The sequence below is a fragment of the Pistacia vera genome, unplaced genomic scaffold, assembly GCF_008641045.1.
Source record: "Pistacia vera cultivar Batoury unplaced genomic scaffold, PisVer_v2 Contig109, whole genome shotgun sequence".
Lineage (NCBI taxonomy): Eukaryota > Viridiplantae > Streptophyta > Magnoliopsida > Sapindales > Anacardiaceae > Pistacia > Pistacia vera.
Window position 1 is genome coordinate 1105799 of NW_022195126.1, and position 24413 is coordinate 1130211.

At 35.5% G+C, this 24413-nt stretch overlaps 4 protein-coding genes and 1 pseudogene across 4 annotated transcripts; 3 read left to right on the forward strand and 2 right to left on the reverse strand.

Annotated features, from left to right (window-relative positions):
- The first annotated feature begins 331 nt into the window (after positions 1–331).
- Positions 332–1970, forward strand: LOC116136726 (transcription factor MYB98-like). The gene is made up of 3 exons (XM_031422393.1): positions 332–879; positions 985–1111; positions 1386–1970. Exons 1-3 carry the CDS (start codon positions 332–334, stop codon positions 1968–1970), a joined length of 1260 nt encoding a protein of 419 aa, XP_031278253.1.
- Positions 1971–3014: 1044 nt separating this feature from the next.
- Positions 3015–6490, reverse strand: LOC116136162 (phosphoenolpyruvate/phosphate translocator 1, chloroplastic). The gene is made up of 9 exons (XM_031421860.1): positions 6011–6490; positions 5743–5865; positions 5493–5645; positions 5122–5207; positions 4858–4942; positions 4559–4678; positions 4375–4443; positions 3576–3705; positions 3015–3448 (listed from the first exon to the last, which is right to left on the reverse strand). Exons 1-9 carry the CDS (start codon positions 6407–6409, stop codon positions 3372–3374), a joined length of 1242 nt encoding a protein of 413 aa, XP_031277720.1. The 5' UTR covers positions 6410–6490; the 3' UTR covers positions 3015–3371.
- A 2548-nt stretch (positions 6491–9038) lies between these two features.
- LOC116136876 lies at positions 9039–12628 on the reverse strand (annotated as a pseudogene).
- A 2480-nt stretch (positions 12629–15108) lies between these two features.
- On the forward strand, positions 15109–18128 carry LOC116136739 (glycine-rich cell wall structural protein 1-like). The gene is made up of 3 exons (XM_031422402.1): positions 15109–15128; positions 15326–15738; positions 17812–18128. Exons 1-3 carry the CDS (start codon positions 15109–15111, stop codon positions 18126–18128), a joined length of 750 nt encoding a protein of 249 aa, XP_031278262.1.
- Positions 18129–19634: 1506 nt separating this feature from the next.
- On the forward strand, positions 19635–24398 carry LOC116135883. Its single transcript, XM_031421592.1, has 6 exons — positions 19635–20019; positions 20451–20564; positions 22377–22457; positions 23037–23209; positions 23310–23406; positions 24034–24398. The coding sequence occupies exons 1-6, from the start codon at positions 19723–19725 to the stop codon at positions 24139–24141; spliced, it is 870 nt and encodes a 289-aa protein (XP_031277452.1). The 5' UTR covers positions 19635–19722; the 3' UTR covers positions 24142–24398.
- The last annotated feature ends 15 nt before the right edge of the window (positions 24399–24413 follow it).

A 24413-nucleotide genomic window follows, 5' to 3' on the forward strand; every position in this document is an offset into this window, starting at 1 on the left:
AGTTATAAATTTAGAATATTTAATTTTCGAGGACCGGAAATTAAATTATTTTAAATTGAAAAAAAGAAAAATAAATAAAAGCCAAAACCTTAACAAATGCAAGCTTGATGGTTATTAGTGTGAAGTGTGAAATGAGAAGGGACAGTGGCCGTAGGATTTACTCAAACTAAACGGTCATGATCAACGTGTTTAGTAAATGCATTTTCTTGCTCACATATTAAGGAACACAAAGGTGACAGTTTCAAAACGCTGAACAATTTTCTTCAATGCATGCTCTCATCTCATGGACCTCAAACAAAATCATGCTCCATTATTCTTCTCTGAAAATTACATGAAAACCCACATAAAAACTGAGATTCCTTTTGATGAAGGACCTTCTTCCAAAGGTTATCTTCAAGATTTTCACCATCTTGATCATCAGTTTCATGCAAATGGGTGTTCCTCAAATCCTATATTTGGAGTCCAGACTCCATGTTTCGACTCTCTAGATGCTTTCTCTGCACATGGTTACTTATCTTCAAACTTTGATTTTTATGAGTGTAAGCCGTTTGCTGATAATAATAATGGTGGACATGTTCAAGTCATGGACAATTTTCAAAGCGGAGGATACTTGGAGGATCATCATCAAATTATGAATCCCCTGGTTGATGTGACGGGATCCAATCAGAGCCACATGACGTTAAGTTTTCAAGAAATAAGGCCTGCGAATTTTGCAGTGTCAGATGAAGTCTCATGCGTAAGTGCAGATAATATTAGTAGTTACTATAAGAAATCTGGGATGAATAAGAATAATAGGCCATATCTTTCGACAAGAAGGACACTGAAAGTAGGGAAGAAGTACAATGTAGTGAAGGGGCAATGGACAATTGATGAAGACAGGTAAAGAGTTTCAGTTACTTATAATTAATTTATGCATGCTTGGCTTGAATCTTGGTTTCTTCTAATTTTGTTTTATGATGGTGTATTGATCATGCATACCCGTAGGCTCTTAATTAGACTGGTTGAACAGCATGGCATGAGAAAATGGTCTCATATCGCGCAGATGTTGCCTGGAAGAATAGGGAAGCAGTGTAGAGAGAGATGGCATAACCATTTGCGGCCTGATATCAAGGTTTGCATTATGTTTCTTTCTTCCTTTCTTCTTTTGACACAGATCACTGTGCCTACTTCTATAGTTATGATGATAATGATTTCATTATCTGGTATTATACATGGATAACATATTCGTTGCAGGCACCAATATGAATGGTATTGTAAACTTGAAAAGCTCGAATAACATCCATTGATATTGCATACCGTCTTGCCAGTCCATTGACACTTGCATTATTTTAAGCTTACCCTTTTATTTTTATTTTTATTTTTCTGTTTCCAACGTGTGCATGCAGAAGGATACTTGGAGCGAAGAGGAGGATAAGGCGTTGATAGAGGCGCATGCAGAGATAGGGAACAAATGGGCAGAAATTGCAAAGAGGTTGCCCGGAAGAACAGAAAACTCTATCAAAAACCATTGGAATGCAACCAAGAGAAGGCAATTCTCCAAGCGAAAATGTCGTTCAAAAAACCAGAGAGCCTCTCTTCTGCAAGACTATATTAAGACCTTAAATTTTACTTCAACCTCCACCAAACATCAGGCAAAAACTTCCTCCAGTATTAATAACAAAACCAAATTAGTATCAGACCAGACACCTGCTGATGATGCCTTCTGCCCGAGCGATCACTTGGTCCAAGATTTTGATTTTAACGAAGTCCCGGATTTTGATTTTGATGATGATAAGTTATTTGAAGAAAACTGTAGCATCGATTCTCTTATTGAGCAGATGCCTTGCGATCCTGTTGTTGATGATGATGATGATGATGAGAAAAGTTTTGAAATGGAGTTGCCGATATTAGATGTGGCTCCAGTTATGGAATCTCAAGTGAAGGAGGACCTGGATTTGGTGGAGATGATTGCTCAAGCTACTAATCTGTAAAGCCTGAGAAACCAGTATACATATAACAGCCGAAAATTGATAATTTAAAACATTTTAATTTCCCGGATGTTGTGATATTCAGTGTTCAAAAGAGAGGATAAAATAAAATAAATATTAATAATATTTGTAATAAAAGTAAAAGGCCGTGAATATTGTATGCAACGTTGCATTATGTGAATTTAACTTTATATTTATAAACATTAATTAGATATTTTATTTGATTTTTCTGTAATTAAGAATTAATAAAAGCTCTTAATTAAAAGAAATTTATGTAGAACGGTTTTCTGTTTCTTCTAGCAATATTTTAATAACCAACCCGGACTGACCGGTCAAACTGAATGTCAAAACTTTTAAAATTTAACAAATATACCTCTCAAAATTACGAAGTCTCTATAGGTTTGAAATTTAGTAAACACACCCCAAATACAAGTCTACAATCGACGGGTTGATGGTGACGACACCCCAAATTCAATCTCAATCATCCCTTGAGCCGATTCCCTAGAAAATCTACCCAAAATCTGATCGAGATCTCACCGACGTTGGCATCGACATTCTAGGTCAGATTTCACCGACATCGATGTCGACAACCCACCCCATCTCCCCTTTTCCTCTCGACCAAAACCCACCTCACCTCACCCCACCCCCGTTAGCCTAGCCAATTGCCTGAAAAAACCGATTGTTACTGTCGCCTATTTTTATTTTTTATTTTCGATCGATTTACTCATAAAAAATCAACATCCCAACCTTCACTTGGTCGTCGATCATCATCCCAAATTTTAAGATTTTGAGTGAATAAGAAAATTGTTAACCCGACCTGATAAAGCCCTCAAGTCCCAATTTAAGGCAGAGCAGGGCGAGCCAAGTTTTAAAACACTGTCTTCTAGATTAACCTTGCAAAATTGAACCCAACAAATTAAAATCTAACGTAACTACAGCCATCTGACCAAGCAACATATATCTTGCAGGGAAAGCCGAAAGGGTTTCGAAGCAATGCAAAAGGCTCATTCAATCTAAAACTTAACTAAATATAAATTGCAAAGCATAATAAGGTAAAAATCAACCGACTTTACCCTGCAACACATTCCATTAATATCCACAACTCGTCGCCTTATGCGGGAATAATGTAATATATAAAGAATGACCAAATTGCATTTCACATGCACAACGTTAACCAAAGGAATCCCAATGAAGCTAAAACTAGAAAGACAACACAAAGGTTTACAGAGTAGCTCTCATTTACTCTCCGTATAACTGTTGGCAGTATCACCCAAATGAAGAAAGGGGAAGAAAAAGGAAGATTACAAACCAAAATGGCTAATTAAGTTCCTGACCTCAACTACAAAACATGTGTTCAAATTAATGATGACCCAATTTACCCTCAAAATTTTCCCCAGCAAATTTTCAAGCAGCCTTTGGCTTTGCCTTAATACGCTTCACCCTTGAATACAAGAAAACTCCAGCAAGAGCTATCCCCGTGCCTGCATCAAACTCAGGAAAAATTAATTTCTGTAACTCAAAAGAGAAGACTGTAGTATATTAGAACTGACATGAATCAGGGGAAAATAAATAAATAAATAAAGTACAACTCAAATAAGACTAGTTTACCAAGAGCATTGATTGGCGAGACAGGAGTTTTGAAGACAATAACAGAGCTCACAATGACCACCACCCGCTTCACACAATTGCCAACAGAATGGGTAACTGGAGATACCCTCTGTAATATCATATATGAAACCTGCACAGTTTTATCATATTTTTCAGAAAATAAGTGTGATGTATGTGTTAAAATGTGGGTTTGAAAGAAGCCAAGGCTCTCAGCATTCATGAACAAGCCCTGCTATCTTTGTCTCTCATGGATGCACAAATTCATACGCAAAAGTTTCAAATATAAAAGATGCTTCAACTTTCAAGTAATACAAAGCTGTAGTTTAAAAACTTATAAATTACCAAACTGAATAACTATAATATTGAAATCTAAGGTTCGATCAAGGCCACACAATCAAAAATTTAAAATATGAGCAATCCAAACCAACATGTATGTAAAACATATAACAAGGTATCCATATAGAATGTCTTCAAAAACCTGTAGTGTAGTATAATCCAAATTATATCCAAAACATGGGTATTTTCAATAAGATCCAGCAAATAAAATAACTACAGAAAAGCAGCAATTGTTTCTCAACCATAAAAATTGAATTTAACCCATCTTGAGACAAGCAACTGAATACTCATAAGAAGCAATTGTTTCTCAACTCTATGTCAATTGTTTAATGCCAAGAGAAATAATTACCTAATAATTAAACAACATACTTAATACGGAATGTTAAAATGAAACTTAAAATGGAATACAAGAAATAATGACTCCAGGGAAGGCACAGAACTGAAAGAAATTAAAAATGATCACCTGCTGATAAGCATGGAAACAGAGTGCAGCAATAAGAGACCTTGTGGCTATTACTTTAACATCCAATCCCTGTCACACAAGATTAGACATATAGTAAACAAATACCAACTCAGATAAATCACATTTCTAGTAAAACAAGAATCTTTTTATCTATAGCAAGTTTTGTTACAAGATGGAAACTTACAGCAGATTGTAGGTATGCAGGGGTAAACTTGACACCTTCCATGAACACTGCCACAGGAGCTAACAGGAGGAAAGACATGATTGTTATTATTGAGAAAAGAGTAATGTTGTCCAGAGAATCCTGTAAGAAAAACAGACCCAATGGTTATGCAATATTCCAAACAAAAAGGATTGTAAAAAGACACATTCACATTTGCAACTGACTTCTCAAACTGGTTTAAAAAAGATTCGAAAGTAATGCCACCACGACCACCAAAACCATGCCAAAGAAAAGGTATAAATCAGGACAATGCACATTACCTCTTTCTTAACCATGACCTTTTTGCTAAGAACATTACGAGACTGGTTTGTCAAATTGGAAGCCATTGCACTCCAAAAACCAGCCCTATTCATGAAAAAAGGAAAAAAAAATGTCATCAATCATCGTTGAGAACATTGATTATTATACCAAGATCAGGAATGGAATCATAGTTATAAAGTATACTTAAAGTGCAACAACATCCTCTGGCTTATTTTTGGCATCAATATTTAAACACTGTAGGAATATGTGGTATAGTTTCTTACCAATTAAAAGAGACCTCCGTGACTGAAGCAAGTGCCACTCCACCAACAATTGGTACAAGAGAAGAAACCACCCAGAGAGTAGGCAACTGCATCAGCATGAAGACAAGAGCTAGAGTCAGCAGCGAACAATCAGAAATAACAAATAAGAAAATGTGGATTCATTTTCCCAGCATATATCCACACGCAGCATATATCCACACGCATTAATACTTATTGATGAATTAGATCCACAACAGCTTCACGAGGCAAAAACAATAACTAGCAACTTAAAGTGAAACAGATCCATATCAATTTAATCTCCATCGATCATATCCAGGTGATTTAAATAAATCACAATAGAGCAAAATTGAGCTAAAAAAGGAAAAACAAACCTCCCCTAGAAACATAGCAGAAAGGACAACAGAGAAGAAAGGCTCCATAGCTTTAATTGTGTGAGTGAACGAAACAGCCACTTTCCCAAGACTCATGTTCGTAAATAGGTTGCCCAAAGTGTGCACCACTGCAAGTGGCAAAATTACTGCAAGCTGAAAAGCGAACAGAGCCCACAATCAGCATCACTCCCGAAAATCTTAAAATAATAATAATAATAGAAACAATGAAGAAAAACGGCAGAAAAAAGACCTGAGCGCCGCTAACTTTTGGCTTTTTATAGAGGTTCAAAGTCCACATAAGCAAAACCAAAACAGTCCCAACAGCAAATTGAATCACTGTTACGGTGACTGGGAAGTGGTAGACCTTCAAAACCTGTGAAAATTAAGCATTATTAAGTATTCACTTCGGAATTGCAACATACGAATCGGTATCCTAAATTCTCCTAATATTCAAATTTCTGAATCTCAATATTATAAAAAAAAACAAAAAAAATTGAACAAAAAATAAGAAAACGAACCTGCTTGTTGTAGATATTGAAGTAGATATTAAACAGGAACCACAAACCAAACAGCAATCCAAGTTCCAAGGTCTTCACCAAGCTAGACTTCTCTTCCTCACCACCAGCACTCTCGGGGACAGCCGTAGCCTTGACTTCGAAACGACTAGTCGTTTCCGGATCGCGAGCGGGGACGGAGGTCCATGGCCTGAACATGGAAGTATTACAGGAGGACAAGGACCACGATCGACGCAGAGGGAGCGAGGGAGACGACGAAGCGACATTGCTAGAAAGGGAGAGATCATGTCGTTTGGAAGAGCAGAGGAGAGGCTCGAATCTAGGGCTCGGCGAAACGCTCTTCCGCGGCTTGAGGAGCGGGAGCGACGGCGAGACCCCGGTGAAGGCGGCGGCGCTTTGCATTTTGAAGATCTGAAAATTTAAAGCGCGAAGGAAACGGCTAGAGAGAGAGGGAGGAAGAGAGAAAAAAAAATGTATTTGTGTGCGTGATTTTAGAGAGACGGGAGGGCGTTGAAGAGTCCGCCCACCGGCAAGGTTGGTGTAACAGCAAGTGGTACTTTGAAATGTAGTGCACTGTAATGACAAAAAATCTATATACAGTATATATAATTTAAAATAAATACGGAGAAAGAATATCGGAGAAGGTTTTGGTGGATATTCTAAAATGTGATAGGTGGGGAAAATATCATGTGACGGCCACCGTACCGTTATGATTACGTTACTGAAATGTGATTATATCTGGAATAAATAATAATTATTACCTAAAAGTAATACTCAAGTGTTTGAAGAATTCTTCTTAAATTCAAAATACCTTTTGTCTTATAATTAGTAGAATTATTCCAGTTTTTTCTTATGATTATGTTAATTTTTTTATGTAATTAATAATTTAATAAGGATTTAAGCGTTACTTTTAGATGTTACTGGATCTAAAAAGCGGACTGAATCTCAGGGATCAAAAGTAATTAAATAATGTTCAGATTACAAAAAAGCCCTTAGATATTCCTGAATATGACATAATTGGGTGTCTTTAAGCTGGACTATAGTAGATGGAAGTTTTGACCAATGAAAGGTGGGGAATGGTCAAGTGTATTGAGACGTGATTACAGTACCATGCTGAGTGAGGAATTGATATTTTATTTAACGAAGGAAAGTGTAATATTAATAATGGGAAATGGGTGGTGGGTAGGTGAGAAATTCAGATGAAATCGGAATTGAAGAATTAGGTCAAGTGGGATCTGAGGTTTGAATTTGACACGATGGTGGGTGGGATTCTCTTATATTAACAACTCAATTCATATTTTACTTACGATTGTAAAATTATTGGAATATGTGATGGGATCATGTGTTGGATCTTCGAATAATTGATAGTGATTGTGCATTTATCAAATGTTTTTCAACATGTATTCATTGTTCTAATTTGAGCATTCTTTGTTTACGAGTAACGAATTCTAGGTGCTGGCCTTTTTAGCCTATAGCTTTGACATGCAGATGTAATTTAATAAACATTTTATTTTCATGTTTTTGTTTCTTAATACACATATTATTCGTCATTTAGATTCTTAGACAATACAGATTATTGTGTGAGAACATACGACAAGCTCGCAATGAGTGGATGGATCAAGGTTGCTTAAGCGAGCTATGACTTTTAGTGGATATCGAGTTGTGTTTGGGTACGAGCATTCTCAGAGTGAGCTAACTAGACAGTTGTCTCACAGATCACAGATGAGCATGAGCCTTACCCCTGAAATCAAGGAGATACTTTCGACATCTTATCATGGAATTTTGTTGATCACGTCAATCATGGGATTAACTGCCTATGTTTAAGCCGCAATCTCTAAAATCATTTCATTATTAATTTCATGTATAAATACCCTTAAAAAACTCATGATAAGGGATTAGCAAATTTAGAGAAAAAAAAAAAAAGAGTTCTTATTCTTGTAATTATTCATATTCAATACAAGAACATGTTCAAAATAAAATGCTTTTCGCACGTAGGCTTGAGAGTTAGCTGGTCAAACTACTTTAAAGTGTTTTTGTCCTTTAATTTCATTTTCCTGCCTGATTATTACAATCAAACATTAATCCGTTATGATTCCATCAAAGTCAATCGGATCCCTCAAGTTGGTGTGATTTTTCGTATCAACACATATTATTGTTCATTATGGATTATTTGTTCACTAGGGATAGTTATTACCTTTCTATTTTCCTTTTCAAATAAATTAAATTGAAATGGTTCAAGTTTTTCTCTATTTGGAATCGTAAATTATTTGAGTTTATTGATACATGAGACAGAACTGAGTTTATTATATTAAGTTTTAATATTTTATTATACAAAATTTTACTTAAAAAGAATTTTATAAGAAGAGGGCTGTAAAACGAGTTTATTTTAAAATGCAAGCCCAGGCCGAGCCTATAGGCTATAGGGCATCGGGCGATTTTGGTTGATATGATGAGGGGGTATTTTGATAGTCCATAGGGGTTATGGGTAATTTTTCATTATGAATTGAAAGGTAGATAGAGACTACAATAGTTATGGTAATTTTACCCAACTTTGTATAATATACCTAAAAAGCTCGGGTCTAGGTGTTACGTATGCCCGGGCAGAGTTCTTTTCACATCCCTAAACAGGAAGCATTTATCCGTCTGTCTGGCTAATGTCAATATCACAACAATAAAGATAGGTAGACAATCTTTTTTCACTAACTTTCTCTCACAAATATGACATGACAGCTCGCAATTGGTCAAGTGAGACCCATTGTTGAACAGACATGACCCCTTGCAAGCTGACCAATTCCAAGCTGTCACGTCACATTTGTGAGAAAAAATTAGTAAGAAGGGTTCGTGAGTGTAGTATTATCCATATCACAATGCATGCTGCAGCCTGGCTATTCATTCTCCTAATCCACTGTATATTTTTTGCAAATGGAAAACTAAAAATAACTCTGAATATTATAACAAATAATCTTAATTGTGAGCCGTGTTATCAACATGCTTCATTAAAAAAAAAAAAAAATCGTTTAAATCCATCTCATTAAAATCTCCATGCATAATTCACACATTTAGTGGTCATATTAACATTATAATTTAAACAAATTTCTTCCCTTTTTGGGGTAATCACAACAACTGCAAGTGCTTAGATACATGCACTCTCAAGACATGTATACTTGAACACTTGCAGTCTTCATTGCCTTGCAGATAAGGCAAATCTCAATAAACCCTTCACAGTCTTTACATAAACATAAATGTCTACATGGCAAAAGCAAGATCGACACTTCATGTACCTTACAAGCTCTGCAACTTGTCTGCTTCATCGTGGGGGTCAAATTTCCTGAACCATCGACAATATGGTTCACATTAGTGTGAGAGGCAACATCATCGACCTCATTATCCCCACAACCTTCTTTACCATGCATAGCACCTTCTACCCTTGCCTGCTTCAGATTGTTCTTCATCACATTAATTACAGACTCATTATACTTTGCTCTGTAGTGCCATGATTGAACTTCCATACTAGCTTGCTTTATTCTATCCACTAGTTCCTAGTTCTTGTTGTTTATGTTCTCAATTTCAAGCTCCTTTTCGTGTAACTTTCTTTCAATTCCTCTTTCTATGGCATTGAGAAATGAATATGTGTGTCTCTGCTTTAGTTCTCTAACCCCTTTCACGGTATTCTCTTCCTGTATGAAACACACCAATCAAAAAAGTTTGGGATAAATATTAGAGATCAAACTACAACATCAACTCTATCCAAAAGAAATTATTACTAATTACGCATTTAGCAGGTTAAGATGAAAGCAAAGGTGCCATATTCAATTATCTCATATTTGACAAATTGAAAAACGTCTCACTCCCATGCTTGTTCATAAGACTGCATTCATTTCATTGGAGGAAACAAGGCAGATATTATCTCTTTTCATACTATCTTACTTGTACCTTTTTCATTTGGATCCAATATGAGAGTGGAAGGGAGTGTTCCATAAGATAATGGTTAAATAAAAAAGATAATGATAAAAATTTTATGGCCACATGTGAACATAAGAGAAAGTGACTAAGAGAGTGTATTAGAGATTGTCCTTGGCATTTATCTTCCCTATAAAAGGTGATTTTCCTCAAAATGTTGACTATACTAAGATGAAATGTTCCTTCAAATTAGTCAGGACATATTCTCATTAGTTAACATATCATAAAAGTCACATTGTCAAATGTAAATGTTGATTCTCTTTAGTCACAAATCTCTGAGGAGCAAAGGAAAAAAAAAATATGAGCATCAAAATTTTCCTTCCAAGGCTTAGATATTCAAAAGATGTTGGTTGAGTGATAGAAACCTGTCTACCAGCAGTTATAATAAATGGAATCGAATTCTCACCTAAAGTCTAATGTAGTGATCCAATTCTTCCTTTTGACGGTCAATCTCAACCTTAAGATTATCCCCAAGGGACAACATAGGGATGGTACATATCACGTTATCACAAGCAGAAGTAACAGAAGAATTGTGTTCATCTTCCTCATACGAAAGTCTCAAACCAGTTGAGACAGGGTTTGGATGCAGAACACAACCAGGCTGACTAGATTCATCTTTATGAAAGTTATCTTTTAAAGACACACGATGCTTTTACTGTCTGGAAATAGATTCCACCTCTTTGCTTCTTTTCAACTGTTGGTCCATAGTAGTTGCACGCTCATTTCCCACATAGTTTAAGGGACCAACACTACACCCAACTGTAACAGTCACAAATTGCAACTTCATTTGAGAACACTTGAGAGAAGGAACAAATATACATTGTAATTAACAAAGTGAAAGCAACTATATTCAAGGCCAACATTGTAACAATTGCAGCTAGAAAACAACACAAATTGACTATGAATGCAATCATTGTAAGAACGAGCAGGAGGATTAGATGATTAATACTCCATGGAAAGGGAAAAATTAAGGAGAGTAGAGGCAAGCAGAAAAAGAATGTTTCCTCTGTTCATGCCAAATTCCTAATTAATTATATGATAACAGAAGGTATCCAACATTCTATTAATTCATGAATTGCTACATTTCATTTAGCTTTTTTAGGTCATCTGTTGATAGAGATATACTGAAAATGTAGTGACAATGTCGCATGCATTACTCCTATTGAAACACCATGACGAATAAGAAGAAAATAATCCATTAACATGACATCAATTTTTANATGTAAATGTTGATTCTCTTTAGTCACAAATCTCTGAGGAGCAAAGGAAAAAAAAAATATGAGCATCAAAATTTTCCTTCCAAGGCTTAGATATTCAAAAGATGTTGGTTGAGTGATAGAAACCTGTCTACCAGCAGTTATAATAAATGGAATCGAATTCTCACCTAAAGTCTAATGTAGTGATCCAATTCTTCCTTTTGACGGTCAATCTCAACCTTAAGATTATCCCCAAGGGACAACATAGGGATGGTACATATCACGTTATCACAAGCAGAAGTAACAGAAGAATTGTGTTCATCTTCCTCATACGAAAGTCTCAAACCAGTTGAGACAGGGTTTGGATGCAGAACACAACCAGGCTGACTAGATTCATCTTTATGAAAGTTATCTTTTAAAGACACACGATGCTTTTACTGTCTGGAAATAGATTCCACCTCTTTGCTTCTTTTCAACTGTTGGTCCATAGTAGTTGCACGCTCATTTCCCACATAGTTTAAGGGACCAACACTACACCCAACTGTAACAGTCACAAATTGCAACTTCATTTGAGAACACTTGAGAGAAGGAACAAATATACATTGTAATTAACAAAGTGAAAGCAACTATATTCAAGGCCAACATTGTAACAATTGCAGCTAGAAAACAACACAAATTGACTATGAATGCAATCATTGTAAGAACGAGCAGGAGGATTAGATGATTAATACTCCATGGAAAGGGAAAAATTAAGGAGAGTAGAGGCAAGCAGAAAAAGAATGTTTCCTCTGTTCATGCCAAATTCCTAATTAATTATATGATAACAGAAGGTATCCAACATTCTATTAATTCATGAATTGCTACATTTCATTTAGCTTTTTTAGGTCATCTGTTGATAGAGATATACTGAAAATGTAGTGACAATGTCGCATGCATTACTCCTATTGAAACACCATGACGAATAAGAAGAAAATAATCCATTAACATGACATCAATTTTTAAACTTGTTCAATGTCTACCACTCAACACCCATTACAAGATTTAGGATTCACAAAATTAACCATTGGATTCTATTCTCTAGTCATATACACAGTGCACTCCCCAAGTTAAAATTTTTCAAAGATCTGAAACTAGCTGATCAAAATTGTAGCAAATTTCCAAGTTCATTATATACAAAAATGCGAGTCTATGGATTATATAGCTACAAATATCAAGTTAAACTAAGAAAAAAACTTCACACCTGGTTTAGAACAATGAATATCCAATCAATAAAATCATTTTTAAAGGATGCATGACAAGCTTTACACAGATTGATGAAAAAGATTCTAGAAAGGAACCATAAATGGTAGTGAAAACTCACCATCTCCAAATAACTGAAGCTGAGGCAATGCATTAGCATTATACTGGAACCGGTTCTCCCCAACAAAAACAAGGAGCATCGGATTTTACTATCGCCTCCAAACATATTCCTAACAATACCCAACACAAAAAATAAATAAATAAATAAATAAATAAATTATCATTTCATTTTCATCCTCTAATGTAATCATTAATCAATGGATCTTTGAGTGATTGAGTACCTGGTATTGATGATATTAGAGGGTAGAGCGATCTGAAGACACCAAACAAAAAATGAAAAAAGAAGAAATGGGCTAAGCAGAAAGACAAAGAAACACCGTCGGTATTAATGAAGCAAAGGTGTCGGTTTAGTTGTTGTAGACTAGTCAATGGGAGGGATGATGTTGATAATGGTGTTGAAAAAAGAAAAGGGTTTCTAGTGGTTAAAAAGAGAAGGCGTGATTCCATTTGTACCATCACTTGTTGTTGGTGTGGTGGTGGTGTAGTTGTTGTCTTGTTGGTGCTGGTGTTGGTGTTCACCTCCTCAGCTTCTGTTTCTTTTTCTTTGTCATAAGTAATTAAAATTTTCATTGGTTTAGTGATAATCTTGACCTTGACTGTTTTGGTTATGGAGTTTGATTCATTGAATTAGTCAGATTGGTTAAAATTAAATTAAATTTGTCAAAGGGGATTAAAATTAGATGAGCTAAATTTGTTTGATGGGTTTTAAATATAATATTTTTTTTATTTATGGATGAGAAAGAAAAGAATGTGATGTTTACTTTTTTTTTGTTTCAAGAATCTTTAAAAGAGATTGGATTTTGGTTGATTCGATGCCATTTCCATTGCCTTCTACTGCAATATTAATAAATATTTATTTTCTTATATTGGAAGTTGTTTCAAGAACTATGGCTCCGTTTGGTTCGTTTTTGGAAATACTATTATTAGTATTCCCAAAAAAGTTAAACAGTAAAATGACATTATTCCCAAAATATTATTTTATATTTTTTAATTTCTTTTAAACCTCCTAAATTTATTAATTTAACTAAACACCCTCAAATATTTTTTTTAGAAATTACAAAAACACTCTGGCCACTCTCCGGCGATGGTGGCCGGCTATTCGTATTTAATGGGTGGATTGGGGGTGTTTTTGTTAACTTTTAATATTTTATTATAGGGGTGTTTAGTAAATAAATAAACATATGAGATGTTTTTGTTAATTTTCAAATCCTACATCGTAATATCCGCCCAATTTAACTTTTTTCAAAAAACTATTCTAAAAACTATAGAAGAATGAACCAAACAGACCCTATGTATTTATTTATTTTTTCAACTTTTTCTTATTGTTAAAGGTAAATAATAAGATTTAACGGCTTTTTTTTTACCCAAATAATGATTTAATGATACTTTTTCATTAATAGATTTTTAAAATACTACTTTATTATCTAAATTTATATTCTGACAGCAAATAAAGAACAAACTCATTCTAGGCCATTAGGCCTTTTGAAAAAGAGAGACCGATGAGCTTTTGGTGGTAGAAGGTTAGATTTTGGTGGTCGGTATTGATCAGAATTTGACTTGTGAGAGGCAGTTGTATAAACCTTAATCGCTCGCTTTGAGGGGTTTTGGTGAGTAATAATTAGTGAAAAGAATAGTGGCGATGTGAGGTCGTAACGATACTACAATCAGAAACAGAACATAAATTTTGATAGTAGAGTAGTATTTTAAAAATCTTTGGGTGAAAAAGTGTCATTAAACCATTTTTTGAGTGGGAAAAAAGTCATTTACTCTAAATAATAATTAATCAAATTTTATGATAAATCCTGGCATTGAAGTTCATTCCATGGTATAGTTAAAATCTTGATCCCAAATGTAAACAATAAATTGTTCAAAATTCAATAAAGGTTATTTAAACCAACAAACAAATTTAGATCGAAAAGTATGAGTTGGAAATGTTTGTTGTTTGGTATTAGATCACCGAAACTGCAAGTATGCAACCAACATGATTTATATTACTAGAAAACCAATCAATCTTTACTTTAAATTTATATGATGCTTCTTGGGAAATGAAAAGTGTTATAGATGAAGAAGAGTTGCATGTGAAGGGGTGAGGTGGGGAAGACTAACCAATCAATCAATCAAGGGAGAATGAAAATTTCCCACCCAAATTTGGCCAAACGACACTTTCCTAACCATTGTTAAGATCCGTAAGTAAAATCCGTAAACTAACATGGTATAAGCAGTATATAGACAAAAATACAATTTCTTCTTCTATTTTCTTCTTTCTCCTTCGCCACCTCTATTCTTTCACCTTCTTTTATCTTCTCCTTCTCTTTTTCTCCTCATTCCCTTCTCCAAGACCCTATTAGCCCAAACATTGGCGGTCCGATCTGGCCGCCTCTTGCCCAGATCATGTCGGTCTTAGTTGGCCGCGACTTGCCTAAATCATGCTAGCATGATGTGGCCAAGCAACAGCCAGATCGTGGTTGCTCAATTTGGGCAAACATCAATTTTTTAATTCATTTTCTTATGATTTATTTTTTCAATTTTGGGATAATAGATCCTATGAGTTTTAAGTTGTGTTTTGACATTTTTTAGAGTTTGAACATGGTTAAATCTTTGATTTGGTAAGTTGTTAAAGATTTGGCTGTGGAAAAAAAATTGAGATGAGTTGTTGAATATTTGGTGATCAAGATTTTCGTTTGTGAATGGGGGATTGGGATAGGGTTTGGCTACTGCAAAAAAACTGGTAATTTCGAGTTTGAGGTGGAGGAGGAGGCGTTAAAGGTGGTTCTAGTAAAGGTGGAGGCTTTGGAGTTGGTAGCAGCATTGGAGGTGGTATTGGCTGTGGTGGTGGTTCTGGCCATGAAGCAGGCTTTGGTACTGGAGGAGGTGTGGGTGGTGGTGTTGATGGTGGTGTTCGAGGAGGTGGTGATGGTGATGAGGGTGGAGGTGAAAGAGCTAGGGGTGGATTAGGTGGAGGATCTAGACATGGGGGTGGCTTTGGCGTTGGTGGGGGTGGGGGTGTAGGAGGCGAAGCTAATGGACGCATAGGTGGCGGAGGAGTAATTGGAGGCAGGGGTGGAGGAATAGGTGGGGGTTCAGGTCATGTTGGCGGGTTTGGAGCCGGTGGAGGTGTAAAAGGAAGTGTAGGTGTAAGTGGTGGTGCTGGAGGAAGAGCAACATATGGTATTGGGGGAGGGCATGGACTTGGTGGTGGAGGTGGAATTGGGAAAGGCATTAGAGTAATTTACCATTCTATCATTCTTCATTTAAAATTAACGAAAAGCTCTTAACGACGGGTGGAAAACATGTCATTTTGAAACTTTTCAGGTGGAAAAGTGTCGTTTGGCCAAACCTTGGGTGGAAAATTGTCAATCTCTCATCAATCAAAATAATAAAAGAAAGGAAGAAACATAGAAAGTGGGAGAAAAGGAACAATGAGTTTTAAATGTGATACAGAATGTAATTGGTACATAGGGTTGTGACCATTGTGTTGTTCTATGGGCATAACCTCACATCCCCATGTGCGTTCCATTACTCCTTGTTTCAGACTCACGTTATGACACTCACAACTCACCATTATATCACCATTGAACCCAGAGAGTAGTTTATCTGACCATAACTTGTTTTGCAGGGGAAAAAAAGAAGCACTTACCAGATTTACCTTAACTCGAATACAAGAACATATTGCCGATTGATAGATCGAGTACTTAAAGTTATCATCCAAGTAAATATTATAACTTAAAACTTGAATTAGGACGTCTTGGCGCCCTATATTAACACCAAATACAGTAAAACCTCTTTATAATCATAACGATGGGACTAATTAATTTTATTACTATAAAGAGGTTATAACTTAATGGAAATGTAGTTACAAAAATTATAGTTTTGATTTTTTATTTTTTAATTCATGTTTTAGTAGTATAGTATTATGATTTCAATTCAGCGCTTCAATTGCATATTTTTGAAATGGATAGAAGACCGTGTCTTGGAACCAGCAAAGATAAGTGTCATTAATGGAACTATAAATGCAGTTAATGCATAGTCAATTGATGTAAAGCCACAGACAATTGTCAATGGTTTTAAGCATTGCAAAATTAGGACCCATGATTTCGATAAATTGCAAGTTACAAATGAAGTGGACAAGGAAAATAAAAGAGTTATTGTAAAATTGAGTGATTAGATTCGACAAGAAAATAGAAGAGTCATTACAAAATTGAGTGATCAGATTCGACAATTTCACTACACTAATTGAATGGATATTAACGTCTTTCTCGATCATCCAAATGAGCAATGAATCGTGTATGCTTTAACCGAAGAAGAAATCATTGTTACAATTAGACAAAAAGATAAAAGAAATAATTCTAAGGATGATAGTAGGAAATACAAAAAGTTTTGTACCATGAAGCTCTAAACATGCTTAAGAAGCTAAAAATATTTTAGCTTCAACAAGAAGGTGTCTATGCTAGCAAGTTATTACATACTGGCAAGGTAAAAGATGTGGTAACAACTCTAAAATATAAATCATTGTCCCAAACAACTTTAGATAAATATTTTATTTCATCTTAAACCTTTAATGTAATATAACATATATTTTTTTTTGTAATATACAAATAATTATTACTATGCGTAGGTAACTTTCTTTAAGACGAGAATTAGAAAAATTATAACTTATTACAATGTAGAGTTTATTCTTATTTATAACTATCTCAAATTAAGACTAAATTATTTTATAATTATTTAGAGAGTTTATTCTTATATATAATATTAATATGGAGAAGTTTTATTGTACTATGTATTGTGAAAAGAAGGTGCAATACCACTACATTCATGGGCTTACACATTGGGCTAGGCCCGTTGTCCAACTTGAGTTTTCACNTTTTCTCCTCATTCCCTTCTCCAAGACCCTATTAGCCCAAACATTGGCAGTCCGATATGGCCGCCTCTTGCCCAGATCATGTCAGTCTTAGCTGGTTGCGACTTGCCTAAATCATGCCAGCATGATATGGCCAAGCGACGGCCAGATCGTGGTCGCCCGATTTGGGCAACCATCAATTTTTTAAAACATTTTCTTATGATTTATTTTTTTTCACTTTTGGGATAATGGATCCTATGAGTTTTAAGTTATGTTTTGACATTTTGGAGAGTTTGAACATGGTTAAATCTTTGATTTGGTAAGTTGTTAGAGATTTGGTTGTGGAAAAAAAATTGAGATGAATTGTTGAATATTTGGTGATCAAGATTTTTGTTTGTGAAAGGGGGATTGGGATAGGGTTTGGCTACTGCAAAAAAACTGGTAATTTCGAGTTGGAGGTGGAGGAGGAGGCGTTGAAGGTGGTTCTAGTAAAAGTGGAGACTTTGGAGTTGGTGGCGGGGTTGGAGGTGGTATTGGCTGTGGTGGTGGTGGTTCTGGCCACGAAGTAGGCTTTGGTGCTGGAGGAGGTGTGGGCAGTGGTGTTGATGGTGGTGTTGGAGGAGGAGGTGATGGTGATAGGGGTGGAGGTGAAAGAGTTAGGGGTGAATTAGGTGAAGATCTGGACATGGGGGTGGCTTTGGCACTGGTAGAGGCGGGGTGGCTTTGGCACTGGTGGGGGTGGGGGTGGAGGTGTAGGAGGCGAAGCTAGTGGAGGCATAGGTGGTAGAGGAGTAATTGGAGGCGGGGGTGGAGGAATAGGTGGGATTCAGGTCATGTTGGCGGGTTGGAGTTGGTGGATGTGTAAGAGGAAGTGCAGGTGCAAGTGGTGGTGTTGGAGGAGGAGCAACATATGGTATTTAGGGGTGTTCAAAAGCGGTTAACCGCTTTTTTGAACCGAATCAGTTTTTCAGTTTGGAAAAATTCCCGAACCGGTTTGGAAGGAAAACCATTTTTTTTGGTTAGCCGAAAAACCGGTTAATCGCTTTAAAAAAGTGGTTAACCGGTTTTCCCCTTTTTTTATAAAACTTTTTTTTTTATGTTTTCCTAAATTAAATTGTAAATATAAACAATACATATCCAAATAAAAATTAAACATTCATACATATCCATTGATCACTACTAACAATATATCAAAAATATTATTATTTTTTATTTAATATATATATATATNTTATTGTAAAATTGAGTGATTAGATTCGACAAGAAAATAGAAGAGTCATTACAAAATTGAGTGATCAGATTCGACAATTTCACTACACTAATTGAATGGATATTAACGTCTTTCTCGATCATCCAAATGAGCAATGAATCGTGTATGCTTTAACCGAAGAAGAAATCATTGTTACAATTAGACAAAAAGATAAAAGAAATAATTCTAAGGATGATAGTAGGAAATACAAAAAGTTTTGTACCATGAAGCTCTAAACATGCTTAAGAAGCTAAAAATATTTTAGCTTCAACAAGAAGGTGTCTATGCTAGCAAGTTATTACATACTGGCAAGGTAAAAGATGTGGTAACAACTCTAAAATATAAATCATTGTCCCAAACAACTTTAGATAAATATTTTATTTCATCTTAAACCTTTAATGTAATATAACATATATTTTTTTTTGTAATATACAAATAATTATTACTATGCGTAGGTAACTTTCTTTAAGACGAGAATTAGAAAAATTATAACTTATTACAATGTAGAGTTTATTCTTATTTATAACTATCTCAAATTAAGACTAAATTATTTTATAATTATTTAGAGAGTTTATTCTTATATATAATATTAATATGGAGAAGTTTTATTGTACTATGTATTGTGAAAAGAAGGTGCAATACCACTACATTCATGGGCTTACACATTGGGCTAGGCCCGTTGTCCAACTTGATTTTACACACAAGCTTGAGTACATTAAATAAGACAGTGACAGACCATACATGTTTTAATAAAGGCCTTAAAAACATCAGCACCAACCACATATTCCCACGTGTCATGTTTTGGTCCATGGCCCTAAGCCCGTAACCATAACCAACAAAAATCACCATATTACCATTTCTCTCAAAATTACCCTCACATCTTCGCCTTTCCTCGCACAATTCCCAAGGTTAATTCCGTCACAAACAAGCAGATAATGACCATGGCCATACATAAAACATATCCCTTAAAAAAATATGCAACAATTCTCATTCGTTCATATGCTGCTTCAAATTAAAGAACAAATTAAAGAAGTCGCCAACTCGCCATTGGACCTAAGAGAGGAAGCTTTTTTCTTTCTGTTTTTTTTTTTTTTTTTTAATTCTGTGATAGAAAATGAATGCAATAAGTCTTAAAGTTGCAGCAACGTCAACGTGGAGGTGTGTGTTGCAGGGTAGAGAGAGTTACAGTTGGGTGGATTTAGAGTATGGGAGGAGAAGAGTTGGCTGGGTTTGTAAAGATGTTACGAGAACATTTGGGGTTGTGGCTTGTGTTGGTGCTGGTGCTGGTGGTGGAGGGGAAAAGCTGAGTTCGAGTTCGGATTCAGGTGGGTCAAGTCCGAGTTCTCTTTTTTCTCGGAGCCAAACTTATGCTCTCTTGAAGCACCAAATGGAGGTTGCTGCCAAATCCGAGGTTTGGAATTTAATTTGGTATTTATGTTAATATAACAAGTCATAGAATGAATGATAGTGTTTTTGTTTTTCCTAGTAGCTGTGTATTGTTCTTTTTTCTGGGATTATTTAGTGTTATTTTCGAAATGAATGCGAGGTGGTTTTGTAATTTGTAGATTTGTTATCAATATATTACGCAATTTTGAATTTGAGTGGAGTTTTGTTTTTTGTATGACATTGTTTTGTTGCTGAGAAATATAGGGAATAGAATGAGAAACAACTATTTGTGGACAGAAACAAAATGTAACAAAAAAGTGTAATGTTAAGTGTTTCTTTTTAATCTTTTGTTCTTATTGCTAAACAAATGAGGGTTTATAGATTGCACATTATGAGATTCGTGAATTTGAGGGTTAAGTTCCTTACAATTATTTTATTTTATTTTATTTATTTCAGGATTATGAAGAAGCTGCGAGAATTCGTGATTCATTGAAATCATTTGAGGAAGAGGAGCCTGTTCTTCGACTTCGGAGGTTAATGAAAGAGGCAGTTGTGGAGGAAAGGTTTGAGGTAACCAATTGTGACTGCCCAATATAACTATCTGTGTCTTTATGCTTTGATAACTATATTAATATATACACGTATCTATGTATGCATATAAGTTTACCAAATTTTTAGCAAAATGAATGCAATGGGCTGCACAAACATTTTCTTATTGTTGCCTGTGTGGCTAGTCAAAAGGTTTTCTCTTCATTTCAAGATGGAAGAATTTCTTGATACTGTTTGATTTTGAGTAATCATCTTCAAGTTATGGGGAAAAAGTCTATGGGCTTTCTGGACCTTGATAAAGCAATGGATCATCATATGTGGAGTAATATTTGTGGTTTAACACATATAGGTCTCTGATATATTAATGTTATTGTAGGTTAACAAATTTAATTCTCCCTCCCCTCTCCCTTCTTGCTTAAACTAATGGGTCTAGTTCCCATCATTGAATGCTACAATTTGGTGGTGCTCCCCTTGTTCAGTTGTAAGACTCAAAATTGTTTGTGACAGTTAGCCTCCCATTATTGATAAAAGAAGATGAAGTTTCACCTCATTTTTGGAGCAGAACCTTGATTATGAAGTTGGTAATAAGGTGAGTTTACTGGAAGAAAAATAATAGTACAAAATGTGATAAAACAACTGAGAGAAATCTTGAATCAAGACCAACTGTCAAGAAAATTTGTAACTATGGAGATCCGCCTGTAGCTCTGTGCAAACCCCAGCTAGGGGAAATTCCTGCCACAGTAAAGAAGAACAAAGCAACCCCAGGTTAGATAGCTTGTCTGCAGCAGTGTCAACCTCCCTGCAGATATGAGACACTGAAAACTCGTATGCTTTTAGCATGGAGAGACAATTCAATGGTTCCTCAGCTGTTATGGGGATTGTATGAAGGGCTTTTAAAGCGCATTAAGGCTGCCAAGGCGTAACATTTAGTCCGAAGCTAAAACCAGCCTTGGTCATGCGCAAATTCAATAACCTAGATGATTGATAGCCAACTTTGAATAAAAATCAGAGTGATGCTCAAAAGGGAGAAAAAAATCTCCCCCTGAAATCTCCATTACAACTCATAAACACAGCACCACAAGTTATTCCAAGATTTCCTTTAGCCAACTCATTATATAATTGAACCAAAGTGATAAAGTGGGCTTAGTTAGAATTCACTCTCAAAAGCTAGCTCAAGGTAGGAGAGAGCCCAAACACATATACACACCATAACAGTCCACCAATTTGGCGATGTGGAACAAACTCAACTTCAATACCCTCCCTCATGCTTGACATGTAAGGTGAGTCCAAACCCATCATCGCCTCAAACAAACGTGGCTCTGATAGCATGATAAAGTAGGCTTGGGTAGAACTCCTCCCAAAAGTTAGCTCAAAGGAGAAGGGAGCTCAATCACATATATACACTATAACAACCCACCAACTTTGCTATGTGGGACAAATTCAACTTCAATACAAAGAATGGCTTTTGGAACTCAAAACAGCAAATATTTTAATTTGATTTGTGAACTTATATGCATGTGGATCAATCTTCAAAGAAGCCCTCTAGCTTTAACTGCATTATTAATGATTGTTTTGATCAATAATCTTCCATTTTCAATTGTTAGCATTCTGTTAGGTGGTTGCTGTAAGCTATATTGGAAATTTGTTTCAAACCATGAAAGATGACCTGTATTAATTCTTATGTTGTGGTCTAAATATCAATTTTTTGTTACAACCTTTGAGTTAGAGATTGTTTGCAGGAATATGTTTCAAAGTGGGTTTTATATACATGCTGAGGTGTTGTATTTTATTACCCACCTTATGATCTCTTTCTTTTGCATTGTTCTTTACCAGGATGCTGCTAGGTGTCGCGATGAACTAAAGGAAATTGCACCACACTCTCTCCTTAAATGTTCGAGTGATGCAACAACCTTGGTATGGCAACAATTCTCATTGCAAATGTTGTTTGGTGCCTTCAGATTTTGTTTTAGCTGGCTTATGACAGGCTTTTGTTGTTTCTATCAAATGCTTAGGTCCAATTTTTTTTGGGTTTGATTGCCTGTGCATGTGTAACAATCTGCTGGAGTGTTGTTTGCAGTCTATGCAACAGTTCATGTAGCATTTTTTGACACCCACGATAGACCAGTTTGGGCCAAATATTGTTGTCTCCTACTACTGACGTTTCTTAATATCTAATGAGAAGTCTTAAATATGTATTTCTTATGACTCAGCTTCTGGGAAAAGTGACAGGAATGAGTGGTGTGAGTGTGTTTTACTTCTCTAAATGGCCAGGCTTGCATTTTATTTTTCGACCCCATATTAGGTGGAATGTTTAACCTGATTGGGCCCAACCTGAAGAACATGTTGCGACTTGTTTTTCAATTCTGTGTTACTTTAACTCTCTCTGCTTTTCATTCAAATTTGTTAATATAAAAGAGAAACGAAAGTAAAATAAAAGAGGAACTTATACAAACTGAATGAAGTTTAATTTACAAAACCAATGATGGATTCTAGGGTATCAGGGTTCAAGTCAGGAGTGTGTACATTGAAGGTCGAAGTCAACCTTCAAAAGGGCAGTACTTTTTTGCATATAGAGTGAGGATTACCAATAACTCAGATCGTCCTGTTCAGCTTCTTAAAAGGCATTGGATTATCACTGATGCCAATGGGAAAACTGAAAATGTCTGGTGAGTAATTATTCTAATGGTATCTGCAGTCTTGGGATTTTCCTCTTGTTTTTGGCTCTTTTTCCAATATGAATCTCTGTATCTCTTACCTTTTTTACAGGGGAATAGGAGTCATAGGCGAACAGCCGGTTATACTTCCAAAGACAGGTTTTGAATACTCATCTGCCTGTCCATTAAGCACTTCCAGTGGTAGAATGGTAAGCTGGGATGATTTCATTCCTCCATCTGTACTTATTGAACTTAAGTATTTTTCCCATTAATGTAATTAGGAAAAGAAAAAATTTCCGTTTACTCGAATGATGCTTGTGCTATGTGATAACATGTGCATGATGGTATGCCATCAGTAATTAACTGGTGCACAGAATTAGATGAAAACTTCTTATGTTTGAAGACTGTCTCAGGTATGGATATGCTTGGTTGCTAATCCCTTTAGACTTTTGGTTGTCTAATTATTACAAACTGCATTTATTGTTATCGTTCTAGGATTTAGACTTTTATTTTACATATTGATACCTAGAAGTCACCATATTGCCTCATCCTAAATAAGTTGGGTCCTACACTATGGCCATGTCCCATGTTGTCCAGTTTGTGGTTTTCCCTTGACTTCTTAAAAAGAGATGTCATAAATTCTGAATGCAAGCTTGGTTAGAAACAAATGTGGCCACGCGAGATGGGTCCTTAAATTAAAACCTAGTTTTATGCATGCATTTTAATGTCTTACAATTGATTAACTCTGTTATCATCATTCCTCAAATTGTTTCAACATCTTATCATTTATCTATACTCAAGAAAGTTAGAATATCTTTTGCTTGTTTTCAATACAGGAAGGTGATTTTGAGATGAAACACATCGATAGAGTAGGGTCATCGACTTTCAATGTGGCTATTGCTCCATTTTCTCTCTCCACACTGGGTGACGGTGATTGTTTTTGATATTGGTGCTAGTCATCCCTATAGAATGGCAGAGGTGCCACATCCCTAGCATAAATATATTATTTTCAGAAAAGCTTACTTCAACCAGAATTGTAAAGCAGTGTAAGTGTAATTATATTATTGGTCGATAATCTCATCAATTGTTTCCCTAGATGGATGTAAATTGTCAACATCCTATGTAGTGAACTTATGGAAGAAATAAATAATGAATATGTATATTATATGAGAATTTTATCAAGAGAGTCTGAGCTGTATGGTAGTATGGTACATAA

Bases quoted from the DNA above. Each gene is read 5' to 3' on its own strand.
- LOC116135883 (XM_031421592.1), top strand. From the start codon at position 19,723: ATGAATGCAATAAGTCTTAAAGTTGCAGCAACGTCAACGTGGAGGTGT. The intron at 22,458-23,036 runs GTATGGCAACAA...GATGGATTCTAG, and splicing joins CGAGTGATGCAACAACCTTG to GGTATCAGGGTTCAAGTCAG. The intron at 23,210-23,309 runs GTGAGTAATTAT...CCTTTTTTACAG, and splicing joins GGGAAAACTGAAAATGTCTG to GGGAATAGGAGTCATAGGCG.
- LOC116136726 (XM_031422393.1), top strand. From the start codon at position 332: ATGAAAACCCACATAAAAACTGAGATTCCTTTTGATGAAGGACCTTCT. The intron at 880-984 runs GTAAAGAGTTTC...GCATACCCGTAG, and splicing joins TGGACAATTGATGAAGACAG to GCTCTTAATTAGACTGGTTG. The intron at 1,112-1,385 runs GTTTGCATTATG...GTGTGCATGCAG, and splicing joins ATTTGCGGCCTGATATCAAG to AAGGATACTTGGAGCGAAGA.
- LOC116136739 (XM_031422402.1), top strand. From the start codon at position 15,109: ATGGTTAAATCTTTGATTTG. The intron at 15,129-15,325 runs GTAAGTTGTTAA...TGGAGTTGGTAG, and splicing joins ATGGTTAAATCTTTGATTTG to CAGCATTGGAGGTGGTATTG. The intron at 15,739-17,811 runs GCATTAGAGTAA...GGTAATTTCGAG, and splicing joins TGGAGGTGGAATTGGGAAAG to TTGGAGGTGGAGGAGGAGGC.
- LOC116136162 (XM_031421860.1), bottom strand. From the start codon at position 6,409: ATGCAAAGCGCCGCCGCCTTCACCGGGGTCTCGCCGTCGCTCCCGCTC. The intron at 4,943-5,121 runs GTAAGAAACTAT...TTTCATGAATAG, and splicing joins ACGGAGGTCTCTTTTAATTG to GGCTGGTTTTTGGAGTGCAA. The intron at 4,679-4,857 runs GTAATGTGCATT...TTTTTCTTACAG, and splicing joins AGGTCATGGTTAAGAAAGAG to GATTCTCTGGACAACATTAC.